Source organism: Trachypithecus francoisi, unplaced genomic scaffold (assembly GCF_009764315.1).
Source record: "Trachypithecus francoisi isolate TF-2019V2 unplaced genomic scaffold, Tfra_2.0 Lachesis_group16, whole genome shotgun sequence".
Classification (NCBI taxonomy): Eukaryota; Metazoa; Chordata; class Mammalia; order Primates; family Cercopithecidae; genus Trachypithecus; species Trachypithecus francoisi.
In genome coordinates this window covers 12,648,201-12,663,169 of record NW_022681461.1, presented here as the reverse complement: position 1 = coordinate 12,663,169, position 14,969 = coordinate 12,648,201, and the positions used below count along the sequence as shown (strand labels likewise).

The window sequence follows — 14,969 nt, the reverse complement described above, 5'->3', positions numbered from 1 at the left end:
AAAAAGACCTCCCATCTGTAACCTAATGAGAGAACCTCTGTGAAAGTGTGTCGTAAGCTGGAAAGCTTTGCATATGCCTGAGGAGTTACTCCTCAGTTATTAGCACAAACATTATTTCCGTAGGAACTAGGCTGTTTTCTCATCTTCTGCCTAACAAATGAGACGATGTCTTTCCTATCTCAGTAGCATAGGGCCCACTGAAGTAATCCCTCTCTTTGGATGCCCACCCCCAGACCCTGAAGGATGCCAGTGACAATGCACGCAAAGACTTCCACCGGGAGGCCGAGCTCCTGACCAACCTCCAGCATGAGCACATCGTCAAGTTCTATGGCGTCTGTGTGGAGGGTGACCCCCTCATCATGGTCTTCGAGTACATGAAGCACGGGGACCTCAACAAGTTCCTCAGGTACAGTGAGGCAGGGAGGTGGGCTCCAGGAGCGAGCAGGACTTCAGGGTTCAGGAGTGGGGCAGGTTCATGGGAGGGAACAAGGGACCCCTAGACCTTTCTCGAAGCGTCTTATTTGATGACACCAGCGTGTGCCAGAGAAAGGAGGAGAGAAAAAAGAAGATGACAGTCTTGTTCTTTTTCCTTAATCAATGAATTCTATGTAATGTGATGCCAATGATCCAACTCAATTCAGTCTGCATTCACTGAACATTTGCTACATTGAGTGGTATATGACATAGGCATTTGGGGTGGGTCTTAGATGTTCTCTAGGAGTTTGCCATGTGGTGTTATTAAAGGCAAAGGAAACGGGAAGAGCTAAGGTGCCCAGGTGTCACAGTGGAAAGTGCAGTCCAGTGAGAGTGAAGTTTTCAAGTTCCCAGGCTGTGGCATGAACAGTAAGGAAAGGAAGCAGAAAAACAGCTGGAGGAGTCAAGGCTGAAAGGGTGGGGTGTGGGCTTGGACTTTATTCTAAGGACAAAAAGAATAACCAGAAGGCCAGTAGTTCAGAGGATCTACAGTGGAAAGATCAAAATCCAAAGAAGAAAAGCTTCAGAAGGAAGGAGGTAAAAACATTGATTGAAGACTCCAGATTATGGAGTCTTCCAGATTATGCAGAGACCCTGAGGTCATGAGAAGATGGACAGCTTCAACTGAGAAGTTTTATGGGATGTGGGGTCTTCAGAAAAAGGCAAGGCAAGGAAGAGAAAATGTTGACTACAAAGGGAATCACTGGGCTACTGATTAGGGTGTCATTTGAATTTCTAACATTGGCCTGATTGGGTGGGATTTATTTATTTATTTATTTATTTATTTATTTATTTGAGACAGAGTCTCACTCTGTCACCCAGGCTGGAGTGCAGTTGTGTGATCTCAGTTCACTGCAATCTCTGCCTCCCAGGTTCAAGCGATTCTCCCACCTCAACCTCCCAAGTAGCTGGGATTACAGGCATGTGCCACCATGCCTGGTAATTTTCATATTTTTGTAAAGACAGGGTTTTGCCATGTTGGCCAGACTGGTCTCGAACTCCTGATCTCAAGTGATCTGCCTCCCTTGGCCTCCCAAAGTGCTGGGAATACAGGCGTGAGCCACCACACCTGGCCCTGATTGGGTTTTAGTTCAGCTGTGCCTTCTCAAGAAATTCCCTCCCTCAGGTGATGGGTACAGGAAACTGGGAGGAACCACAAGATACAGCAGGTGAGAAATGGCTGAAAGTGACTGTGATCTGGGAAGAAAGGTCAACTTGCTTCGAAACAGTGAAGCTAAGTGACACAATTTAAGGGGTGACTTTTGAGGAGACCACGCTGCGTGATGATACCAGTAGGGATTTTTGGCCTCCAGACACTGAAGTTGAGTCTCAGTCCAGGCATTATTAGCTGAGTGACCTCAGGCAAGTCTCTTAGCTGTTCTGATGAGAATCTTGAGCTGGCAGGGTAGGCATGAGGACTGAACTAGAATAAGTATAGAAAGCTCTTGGCGTAGGAGCGAATAGGGAGCGTTCAATAAGCAGACGCTTGAATTCTGCCAGGAATGATGTCAGCTGGTAAACCAGCTGCCTTGGTAAGAGATATCACAAGGAGAGCTGAGTTTAATAAGATGCAGGGAGTTGGTGATCACCCTGGTGGGGTCCATCTTGAGTGCTCTTCTCCTGCGTCTACAAAGGAAGGGAAGAAATGTGCTGAGCCAGATACTCCTTGGGGAAGGAAGGCAAGTGATGCTTTGGCTTCTATGGAAGTGGCACATACATTATCATGAACCTAAAGAGTGAGAGGGCCCAATAGTGAGGACGGGAGATTCAGGTTCTCCTTCCTATTCGGCATCAAGTTGCTGGTGTTCCTTAAAAGAGCCTCCACCCCACTTTGCTCAGTCACCTTGTTCTCAGGTAGGCCTGCCTTGGATCCTCTCTAAGTTTTATCTGGGTCTAATTTTCTTTTTTTGTTTGTTGTTTTTTTTAATTTAGCTAGTCCTCATTTAGGAAAGATTAGCAAACGGGCTGCTTGTGATATCTTGGTAGATAGCAATAGTTAGGAAAGGTGTTAAAGGCTGTTCGCCTGCCCTTGCTGAGCCCAGTTTCCTTAACTGTGAAAGGGGTATCATTTAGTCCATCTCAAGGTCCAGTGTGTGCATTGTTGAGTTGAGAGGTAATAAGAAAGGTTGCCCCCATAATCTTTCACAATGGTTCATCTCTGCCACAATTTCCTCTTCATGTTGGTTGAGAGATCTGAAATCCTGGGGAAGTGGCACCTTTTTGTGATGGCAACACTAGGACTCTCTGTCTACCTCTCATTTCCATGGGCGCTGAAGAGGGCTTTGCACAGAAATCAGCCCCAGTAAGCTGCATGTATCTGCTGTAAGACTCAGACACTGCAGTTTAAGTAATCAGTCAATCACCGCAAGAACATACTGCTGTTTTTAGAAATGGCATCACATGGTTGGTGCCGTCTGGATCATTTTTACCCTCTTTAGCCTCGTAGATCCACGTGCAATTTAGTTCTTCTTTGCTGGGCTGGATCCCTGTTCTCTACTTTTCCTATGATTGTGTGGGTGAGGAAATGCCAGGTGGGATTAGGAATATGTGGCCAATTTGCAGTATTCTGAGACAATCCTAATGCATTATCCTATGTCAGCAAAATTTTTCTTGTAAGTGATAGGACAGGGGATGACTTTTGAACATTGTCTTGTCAGCTCTAACATGAAAGGAAGAAAAAAGTTGAATGTGGTTGAGGTCCGGCTGCTTCTAGGAGAAATATTTTCCCATTGTTCCCATGCCCCAGTCTACTTCCCTAATACAAAACGGTGCTTTCCAAAAACTGTAGCATAAGAAATCCAAATGTGCTCACCTTGATGCAATTAAATGCTTCTGTGAGCTCACAGTGTGTCTGTACATACATGAATGTGTGTGTGTGTGTGTTACAACTTGATTCTTTCACTTTCTCACTCAGCCTCTCCTTCTCCCTAGCTCTCCTTCCTGCCTTGCAGAAGGAACAGGCACCTGGTTCTCCCTTGGCACCTTGCACAGGGTGTGGAGCAATTGGAAACCTAGCCTGCTTAGTTTCAGAACCTGCTAAACTCTGGGAACAAGAGGTCTGCCATGCCAAGAATCTAGTTCTCAGGTGCACTAACATGCTGCGAATATAGGCTGTCCTCTTACCGCAAGGGAACTGGGCACTTAGCTGCCATGAAAAGTCTCCAGCTGTCATCAGCTCTGCCCTATAAAGACAGATGTCTTCTCTTGTCTCCCTACTCTCTTTATTCATCCAAAAGCCATATATCAAGCACCAGCATGGCCAGGCTCTATGCTAGTTAGAGTGGGAAATGAGGAATAAAACACATGTCTTTGCTTGCAAGGGTTTCATGATTTTTCCTCTTAGAATCTGTCCAGAGTTCCCTTCTAATGAGGGAAAAGATAGACTACTGTTTTTCAAACTATAACAGCTAGCATTTATTGCACTTTCTAAGCGTTTTAATATCTTTTAGGGTGTAACCCAATCTTGCCATCATTCCTGCGTTACAGTAGGGGAAGCTGAATCGCACAAGTAGCGGATGACAGAGCCGAGACTCAAACCTGCAGCCCCTGGCTGCAAAAACTCATGATCTTAACCACTCTGCCATCCTCTTTGCTGAGGCGGTGGTTAAAAAGACCAGAAGGAAAGTGGTGCGCTATAGAATCCTGGGGCCAGAGCAGTTAGTGCAGTGCTGGCTGTAACCCACAATGGAGAGAACTGGACAGCTAAGTCAGGCCCATGAACCTGCTACTTGCTTCCCAAGCCAGGGAGCTGGTGGTACTTTTTTTTATTTTTTTTTATTTTTTTTTATTTTTAACCTCTTAAGGAATGTCCTCCTGGAAGAGATGAAATGTGTTTTTATTTCTAAGACTTCCTGAGGACCTGGGAAAGTGACAGCAGAGGATTGCAGCGTTAACTGTATTTCGATCCTCTTAAGGACTTGTGCAGCAGACCCACCTACCCACTTTTTACAGCAGTATGTTCTGCTCAGAGAAAGCATCCAGAGGCTTATTTTATTTAAAGAGCCGTGTTCAAAAAGTCGAACAGCAAATACCCAGATATAAACAGGGGAAATGACTGTTTAAAAATCCAGGAGTCTCCCCCAACCCACACATACTAATACAAAGTGCATTAGGCATTAGGGGGCCACCAGCTTCCTGACATCTGCAGAGTGTGGGGTTGGAGGATAGAATTTTGTGCAGAGGTGGCCTTTTGCACTGACATCTAACTTTTCCTCTCTCCTGTAGCCTTTGCCTCTGAGAGATATTTAAAGTAGATTAGTTTTCTGGGACTGAGATAAGGCTGTGGCCAATCAACCAATTATTTTAGTCTTCAGATGGTATCTATGAAGATTAAATTCTGACCGACTCTCTTGGTCTTTATTTCAGGTTTTCTTTAGTTTGTGTGCACCCCAGGCCCCTTCTGGTGCTGAGTTCACAGTAGAGTTAAGGAAGACCAGTGAAAATGTTGGCAATTTCCCCGGGCCCCTCAGTGCTTGAAAGGGTTAGGCCTGATTCACCTTTAGTGAGGTGGAAAGGGCTCACCCTCTGGTATCCTGAAGAGCCCTGTTACAGGCCAGTTACAAAAACTAATGCACAGAGGATAACTTGTGTTTTCACATCACCTCTCCGTTTCATTTTTAAAGAGAATCTTTGTTTGCAAAGCCTTTCTCCCTGGTTTTCCTGTGAAAGGCCACGAAGTACTATGCAAACGCAGTGTCAATCCTCCTCACATGAATGCCCTTAGCAAGGGGCAGTTAGTATCTCCAATTTACAGAGTGAGGAAATAGGCCCAGAGAGGTTATGTAACTCACCCAAGATCACACAGCGAGTGTGGGACAGGATCCAAATTCATTTCACATATCCTGGAGCTCTGGCCATTGTGCCGCTTCTTACCTTGAATATGTGCTTTTGAGCTGAAGAAAGCCCTGGAGCATTTTCCCAGTATTGTTCCTCAATGTGACAAGAGGCAGCTGGGGGTTGTGGTTTGAGTAGAGGTGAAATATGTTAGGACTGGCTTGTACAAAAACAGGAAACTCCTCCCTAGGGAATGGTTCAATCCAGGTATTTAGAGACAGGAGGGATCTATTCATCCAAAAGCCATATATCAAGCACCAGCATGGCCAGGGTCTATGTATGGCCAGTATAATATTCCCCTGTATTTTTGACTAATGAAGAAATAGCACATGAGAGAAATTAAAGCGCTTCCCTGGATCATGGCACTGGACCTGGTGGGCCTGGGAGAGCCCCTAACTCCTTGTCCAGTGCTCATTCCCTTAGAATACAGGAATGAAAGACCTGGTGGCAGAATGCCTCCCGAAATCAAAGGGAAGGCGAGTCACTGTAGGCTGGAGCCAGGATGGAAGTGGGGATAGGCCTGTGGCTTGAATAATTTTGGGGAAGGAGGGCGGAGAGGCAGGGCAAACCCTGACACGTGTTCTCAGACAATTCTGGCTTTCTCAGTTTCAAATACTCACACGGCTCTGAAACCCTGCAGGTGAGGTTACCCACTTTAACATTTATGCAAAAACCTCTATATTTATTCCAAGTGTTTCAAAATGTCTTGAGGGAGATCTTTCCTTTCCAAGGGAGAAGCCCTTTGGCCACGCCAGGGCAGAGCCCGGCAGTAAACCCCGCCTTTATTCCTTGCACTGCAGCGCCCCCTCAGGCCGCCAGGGGCAATGACGCCCATCTTGGCTCCCAGCTCAGGATGTCACAGCAGGGCCCGCCGCGCTGAGGGCGGCATCCTAAGATGCGGATCCTCCTACCCCTGCAGCACATGCGTGTTAGGATGCCCTAAGTCATCACATAGCTGGGGAGAGGCCAGGTGTGTAAGACAGAAGAAAAATAAGATTTAAAAAATCAAAGTCCCCCTCCCCATAGTGTAAACAATAAAATTTTCCCCAGCAAAAGAATAAACAGGCTGTGGGTTCAAAACAGTTCTCGTATGTGTTGGCCATAGCCCGTGTTGAGCAGAGGTTGGAGGAGGGGTGGACAGAAGGCAATGGTATTTTGTATTGGGAATGAACATCCAGGTTGAGAATGCCCTGGGACTCTGTCGTTGAACTGGGCTTGAGAGAGCCAGGGGTAGCTTCAAAACCATGCCTGGCCGCAAATCAGGCGGACTGTGGAAGGCCTCAGGCAGCCCAACTCTGGAGGAATCAGCTTGGTTGCAGGATGCTCTGGCATAGTCTGGCATAGTATGGCTAGGTGGGGAGGGGTGCGGACCCACTGGGCTGCCATGTCCATCCCTCGAGGAGAGTCCATCTTTCCCCCAGTGTTTTGTTTTTGGTTTTGTCTTCCTTCACCTACCTGCTGTTTCTCGGGGTCAAGGGGCCCTGGCCAGTGGCTGAACCCAGCAGAGTGCCAGAGCCCCTAAAATGTCAACCTGTCTGTGCACTGGAGGGAAGGGGGATATTCAGGCCCATGGGGTCCTGGGAATTCCAGAATCTTCGGGAAACAGAGCAGCCTGGGTGCCCTCGGGACTTCAGAAGTATGACTGTGTGAAGCACCTTTGTCTCCTCTTCATGCTAAGTCAGGCAGCATCTTTTAGCACCAGCAGCTGACAGGGTGGGGGTGAGGAGCTTAGCAGAAGGGACGGGGAGGGGCAGGGGCAAAGGGCCCCTGGAGTGAAAATGCTGAGTCACCCAGCTTCATTCTCCATGTCCTCCCTCAGGGCACACGGCCCTGACGCCGTGCTGATGGCTGAGGGCAACCCGCCCACGGAGCTGACACAGTCACAGATGCTGCATATAGCCCAGCAGATCGCCGCGGGCATGGTCTACCTGGCGTCCCAGCACTTCGTGCACCGCGACCTGGCCACCAGGAACTGCCTGGTCGGGGAGAATTTGCTGGTGAAAATCGGGGACTTCGGGATGTCCCGGGATGTGTACAGCACTGACTACTACAGGGTGAGTAGCTGTGCAGATCAGAGACCCCAGGGACCTCTTTCCCTGCGGGACCCCTGCTGTATTTGTTTGCTGAGGCTGTCATAACAAAATATCATGACTGGGTGGCTTAAACAACAGACAAGTGTTTCTCGCGGCTCCGGAAGCTGAAAGTCCAAGCTCAAGGTGTCAGTGGGATGGGTTCCTTCTGAGGTCTTGCTCCTTGGCTTGCAGGTGGCAGCCTTCTCACTGTGTCCTCACATGGGATGGTTTTTATGTGTGGGTCACCTCCCAATCCTTCCCTTTATGTCTAAATTTCCTCTTCTTTTAAGGACACCAGTCAGATTGGATTGCATCCCACCCTAATGATCTCATTTTAACTTAATCACCTATTTAAAGTCTTATCTCCAAATACAGTCACATTCTGAGATCTTGGAGGTGAGGTTAAAAACATATAAATTTTGGGGGGACGCAGGTCAGTCCATAGCACCCACCCTGCTCTTGGCACTCCAGCATGGTGGGTGAGATCTCCAAGAGTGAAGTCCTCAGTGTGAGAATCCTTCCAGAGAAACCTGAGGGCCTGGGGGAATTCCTGGTGAGGTTAAAGGATGCTGAGGTTTGGCTTTGATTCTGTGAAATTATGTCTGGAGCCTTTGTTTGAGATTTGAACTGAAGTGAACTTGTTCACATAAATAGTAGTACACTGGACTTTGGAAGTTCCCTCCAAGCACCATCTTGGTTGAAAGCGGTTTAGCTTGGTGAGATGGAAGAAGTTCTGTCCTGCCTGTTCTTAGACACTTCCACACAGCTTGTCTGGTGTTTCCGCCACTGAAGTCACTGAGAGGCAGAGTGATAGACAGTGACTCGTATCCACTGATGACCTAGAACTGGCCCCTGGGATATGTTAACTTTGTTAACTGAGATTTTGGAACTCGGACATGAGAGAAAAGGGGATTTCTGGAAATGTTGAAGTTGTGATATTTAGAGTGAAGATTCGGAGTGGTGGTCTACCACTTCGATTTAATTTTCTATCAGCCCTCAATTGGATTTTCTTGTGTGTTTTGCTTGTTTTTTCCAGGAGAGGGGAAGGGAAAATGAAGGAAGGGAATAAATGTCCTGGTGTCTGTAGCTTCAGAGCGTAAAGCACAGAACTGGCCACCTTTCATAATAGGGTAGGGCTGGTGAAGGTGCTAGCTTTGCTCTTCTCATTGTTATTTATTTTTGAGGAGGTACCTTCTCAGTTTATTTCCTATCCCCCTTCTTACAGCCTTGCTCACCTCTATGGCCTCTGCATTTTAGTGGAGTGAACTTTGCTATAATTAGTGTAAGAAAATGAATCTATTGTCGTGCTCCATTATTCTTCATGACTGTTTTGTGGCGTTTTTCTTCTTGATCACCTTGATAAGCATTGTTTACATCTTGTATGGCAAAAAGGAATAGAGACCACATGGAAAAGGATTCTCTTGGGTGTATTTTCAGGAGATGGGGGCACACTCTTAACTTCAAATGTAGCTTAAAATCAGTGTAGTTCAAATGTAGTTCAAAATGTAGCTTAAAATCAATGACTAGTTTGTTCAAGATATCTAAAACATGGGGGAGATTTTACCTACCAAAGAGGTGTCTCCTCTGCTAGTTCTACACTTTGATGAAAGGTCTCCCTTCCTTGATGGGGCAGGGAAACACATGGATGATTCTCTGAGGAAAAGCTTTGCTGTTCTTGATGAGTACCCAAGGGAGGGACATGTGGCCCAGGCAAAGGCTTTCTCTCCACGGTATTAGTAAAGAGTTCAATGGGCCTGACACAAAAAGTGAATGCTCAATAAGTTTTTCCACCTAATTATTACCCAAATCAATACACATACACTTCATCCCCAAAGCTAGGACTTAGCTGGATGGAACCTGGCATCCTCCTCTCTAGGAATCTCCAAAAATAATTTAAAGAAAAATACTCAAAATCTCAACAATAAAAAGATGAAATCACTCCATTCAAAAGTAGAAGAAGGTTCTGAATAGACATTTCTCCAAAGACAATATCCACATGGTCAACAAGCACATGAAAAGATGGGTGACATCATTAGTCTTTAGAGAAAATGCAAAGAAAACTCACAATAGGATACCATTTCACACCCCCTGAGATGACTACGATAGCAAGTGTTAGCCAGGATGTAGAGAAATTGAAACTCTGGTACTCTCCTGGTGGGAATATGAAATGGTGTAGCTGCTTTGGAAAACCATTTGGTAGTTCCTCAAAATGTTCAACATAGAGTTACCATGTAATTCAGTAATTCTACTGCTAGGCATATACCCAAGAGAACGGAAATAATATGTTTGCACAAAAGCTTGAACACAAATGTGCATGGTAGTATTATTATTAAGAGCTAAAAAGTGGAAACAAGTTTACTGTTCATCAACTGATTAATAAATAAACAAAATATGGTAATCCATACAGTAGAATATTATTCAGCAGTACAAAAGAATAAAGTACTGATTCATGCTGCAACACAGATAAACCTCTAAAACAGTGTGCTAAGTGAAAGAAGTGAGACCCAAAAGGCCACATACTGTATGATTCCATTTATATAAAATGTCCAGAAGAGGCAAATCCATAGAGGCAGGAAGTAGTGGTTACCAGGAGATGAGGGGAGGAAGAATGGGAATTGACTGCTACTGGGTACAGTGTTTCTTTTGGGGGTGATGAAAATATGCTAGAACTATATACAGTGGTGGCAATTGTACAACATTAATCATATACTGAAAAAATACTGAATCATTCAATTTAAAGGCTAAATATTGTGGTACTTGAATTATATCTCAAAAAACAGGAAAAAAAAGCTTGAAAAGGAAAATAATAGCAAAACAGTGACCATCATTATGAACGTAAGAAATTAATCTTGGTCATTTATTTACACATTGTAAAAACACTGGACTTTGCTGCCTACCATATTTTATTATTTGTTAAAAAGAAAGTCCTCCACTTAGGTGACAATATTCTGAAGTACTTTCTTCTGAAATGATCGGAAGAATAACAATTCCCAGTTCCTTTATTTGTTACATGATCTTGGAACTGGCTGAGTCACTAAGAAATGTGCTCCAGATGCCACGTTAATTTCACCCCCATCCCCCAGCCCCCCATGGTCACTACTCATTTGCAATTGCAGGGTTAGTTTTTATTTGGTTTTTCCATTCAGGATGAGGGAAAAGAACCAGTCTCGCAATGGTCTCTGTTGCAGATGGGAATGGGCAGGACTGCGTAGGGAAGTGAATGATGGATGCAAAACCTGACAATTTGCTAGCAGCCTAGGGAAACAAGGAAATGACACTTTATTTTGCCTTCTCTAGAATTTCAGAATGATGGTTCACCTTTTCATTTCGTGAAAGTGAGTATTTGCTGTCATAGAACTGGCTCTTGGGGAGATGTTTGCTTATTGACATATGGATGAGGTCCATTCTGTTGAGTTTGTCAAGTGGACAAGCAGAAGCTGTTGATCTGTTTTGCGGGAGAACTCCAATGTCTCCTGCGGCGGCTAAGTCCCAGAGCACTCTTGCTTTTACATCAGTCATTCACCTATTGGGTCGCTTAAAAGCTTAACCTTGGACCCATCCCCTTCACGGTGTCTCTTCAACTTCTCTGTCACAATAGCTGGGGTAATGTGTTCTCCTTACAGTTCAGGTTTCAATTTGCCGGCACCTTAAGTAATTTTTTAAAAAAATTTTTCATTATTTTCTCCCTATCCTCTTCAACACTCTGCACTGAACTCCAAGGTGAGAAGCTGCTTTAGCTGATGTGAGCTATCATCACCAATGTTAAAAATTCTTTCCGTCGCAGTAATGGGAGACAGTTGTGTGTGGGTTTTTTTGTTTGTTTTGGTTTTTGTTTTCTGACAAGGACTATCTTATGTGGAAAAACGGTGATTGGGCACAGAGTCAACTGAACTGCATAAAATGTTCTTTATCTTTAAGCAAGAACCATTCCCACTAGAAGTCCAAGCCTTCCGTTCATGGTGGCTTATAAGCAGCCTTGAGGGATAGCCATGTCTCTGTGCAATTCATGGCAGGAGGGGCGGGTGGCAGCTGTTCCTTCGTTACAGGGGAGCTGGTAGCACCAGGAAATGGCTGCCTCCAGGCATCCACCCTGTTGCAGCTGAGCTAATTATACCTTCCCATTGAAGGGAGAAATCGGAACACTACATTTGCGTTGAAACCGGCCCGACATGGTGGGTCCAAAATTATTCTAGCATTTATGTTCTCTGAATTGTTTTCATTAGCAGCTCTGCAGTACCAGGCTTTTATTTTATTTTATTTATTTTTTTTGTTTGTTTGTTTGTTTGTTTCCTCCACTGGCAAAACCTGACATTTCGGAAACATCAGAACCAGATTTTGGTCACATTCTGCCTGTTGGAGACCTAGGGTCTCACTCTACCTGGTCATGACTGTGTTGCACTGAGCCCATTGAAATGTTTGTAATGTGCCCTTTGGGTGGTTTTCACTGTTTGGTTTTAATGTATGCTTAAAATGCATGTGATCTGTTGATGAGTGGAGGGCCCCAAACATCTGAAGTCCTAGCTGTTAAGTCTTGTTCTCCCTTGGGCTTCAGCTTTATGTTGGAGTGGTAAGAAACCCTGTCCTTTAATTTATCTTCCACTTAAGAAAATAAAAGGAAGAAGAATAAGCAAAGTGATTTATAGTAGACATTTAAAGAAACAAATGAATATAACTTGGCTGAGCAAGGCCAGGGCAGAATTCTCAAGTGTTAAAGTGATGTCAGCAACAAATTCCAGGAAATCATCATTAGATACCCACTCCCAGTTTATCAACTGGGAAGAGAAAGGAAGACATGTGGTACCAAGACCAGCTAATACAGCAAGTGGCCAGATGAACAGATGTGAACTTTAGCACCTTTCATCTTATCCTGCTCACCTTAGAGGTTCCAAGGGTTGATGAACTGGAAAATAAAGTCCTGAGCCACAGAGGGAGGAGAAGGTTTAGATAATTTAAGATCTGGCCAAGTAGGTAAGAAATAATCAAGAGTTAACCATCACTCCTTGGTCTTTAAAAAGAATGTGTTTATTTTTAAGAAATATTTTTATGTAATGTGAATATTTCAAGATAGGTAGGTAGATGGATGGAGGGATGGATAAACTGATTGATTGACTGACTGATTAACAGAAAGATAGACTCATTCCACAGATGTTTTTTACCATCTTGTTGTCCCATGTACTAACGCCATTCCCTCTCTGAGGAGCAACATAAGAGGAGTTTTCAATTTCACCTCCTTCCTGACTTCCTCTTAGCAGAATAATTGCTCACAAATATGTGATTTCTCCATAATCCATACAAATAGGCATCACAGCATACAGCACCTTGTACCTTGTGTCAAGGAAACTGGCTCATATCTATGTCTTTCATTAATATGAGAGCAGATAGAAGATAAATCTTACACATCTTTGTTTCTGCACAAACTGGCACAGTGCATGGTGCGTATGAGGTGGTTAGTACATGGTTATTGAACAGGACTCCCACCAGGACTCCCACTTTTGTGTGCGCCTTTGTAGCCCTGCAGATGAATAAAGATGGCACTCAGATTCATACCTGGGTCTGACTTTGAAGCTAGGAGTGTTGACTTCAGGAAGTAAAGCTAGGAATATAGGAACATCCTTATCTTAGAAAACATTTTCTTTGCAGTGAAGAGCCCAGGGCTAAAACTTACTTCTATTTATTACGATAATAAGAAAATTTCCTCCTGTAAACTATGTCTAGAACCTTTGAAACCAGGCACAATATTCAATTTAAGGAGCAACCCAATTCCTTCCTAAAAGAGGGATGTCCTCTGTGTCATTGACCCTCATTTGTATGGATCGTTTTCTTATTTTCCCATCACTGTATAATACTTAGACAATGACTCTTAGCTTTCACATGCACAATTATAGATCTTTCTGTTTGGACTCTTTTGATTAAACTGGACTTAAAACCATAAGAGGTTGTTTATTTTATGAAATCATCTTCAATTAATGCTTCTCACAACACTTAGAGCACAGCTCAGAGGAACCCGTCTGCCAGGGAGAAGTCTATTGAGTTCAGACTATTTGTGTATTAAACTAGACTTGTATAAATCATTTCAAGGTTCTAAGTTAGTTTAATTTGTATTCAGGCCTCCCTAAGAGCCTTTTACATCTGCTTTGGAGTTGCCACAGGGTGAGCATAAGAGTCCTCTCATTCATTCATTTTCTTAGTGCATATTTATGAAACAACTACTATGTACTAGATGCAATAGTAGATGCAAAAATCATCCAGACTTTGTAAAGAAAGGCACATAGGCTCTACTTTGAGGAGTGCCTAGACATTTTAATACAATGTGATAAATGCTGTAGTGTAGATACAAAATGGGAACCCAAAAGAGGAAGCCTTCAGCCTACTTTGGAAACTCAGAGTAGGGTTCTCAGGGACACAACATTTGAGCTGGTGTTTAAGATATAGACCCCAAATTGTTCCATTTGCAAGGAGGCCCTAGGCCAGGATAGAGAGGAAGACAGGAAGTAGGATATAAAGAGAGATGGCAATGTAAACGTCACAGTATGTGATCCAGGAATGGGGTCTTTGCTATTCTTCTGAGGCTAACAAAATAGGCTCTTGAGGCTATTATCACGTTTCACAGGGGGTTTTGCCATACCAAAGACTTTGGACTTGATCCTTTTGGCAGTGTGGAGCCACTGAGAGTTTCTACATTGGAAAATGACATATTAGACTGCATTCTGATATGTCACATGGTTAATGAAATAGATCTGCCAAACAGATCCCAATATCTTCATCTGTGTACTTATTTGATTTGCCTAGAGCAGGGTCTCACTCATCAGCTGTCAGTGGGTGTGCTTCAAAAAAAGTGATCTTGTAATTATAAGGTCAGCAATCTCTTTGCTTGCTGCAGAACTCCTCAGAGCCTTTAATCTATTGCTATGCCTTGTGATCTTTTAACAAAGGCTATAGAAAGTTGTGGAAACCAGCATGGAGATACGTTATTCCAGTTCTTGGTCCCATCCTTCACCCAACTGGGGAAGAATGCTAGCAGTAGATGGGTAAATCCATCTGTCCCCCTTTTTTTTTGGTCTTCTGAGTCTCTTTTTCTTGAAATCACTAGCCCCTATACTTTATATGTAGAAGTGCTACATTCAGAAATTAGGTATGCTTCCAGGTGCACTGGGAATGACAGTAGGGAAAAGTGGACATTGCCCATTGTCTTGAATGGGGCATAAGGACTCTGATGCCTCAAGGTCCTGAGAGGTCTCTCCTCCTTCAGTTTTGAAACAGTTGGACCTCAGCTTTCTCGTGCCTGTGATGTCCTATGCTTTTGCATCACTCAGACCGGAGCCACTTTTACAAGTAAGCTGGCAACAAAGAGTTAGCTGGGGTGCAGAGGGAAGAGCATCCAGTTTGGAGCCTGAAGACAAATATTCAAGTCTCTGATTTCCTTTTCTACCCTTATGATCATATCAGTCAGGAATGTGTTTAGTCCAAGGAAGCAATATGCTACTAAAGGTGGCTAAGCAGATAGGGGATGTTTTACTCAAGTGAAAGGAAGTTCAGAAGCAGGCAATTTCTGATTGGTTCAGAGGCTTGCCAGTGTCAGAGCTGTGGAAT

The 14,969-nt window shown here is 44.1% G+C and overlaps 1 protein-coding gene across 3 annotated transcripts in view; it reads left to right on the top strand.

Annotated features, from left to right (window-relative positions):
- NTRK2 (neurotrophic receptor tyrosine kinase 2) overlaps nt 1-14,969 on the top strand; it is a 368,100-nt gene that overhangs the window by 287,366 nt on the left and 65,765 nt on the right. For all 3 annotated transcript variants that reach the window (XM_033236933.1, XM_033236932.1, XM_033236934.1), the window contains 2 exons: nt 234-406; nt 7,127-7,361. In XM_033236933.1, coding sequence (XP_033092824.1) covers nt 234-406; nt 7,127-7,361 — 408 coding nt within the window. The remainder of the gene's footprint in view (nt 1-233; nt 407-7,126; nt 7,362-14,969) is intronic.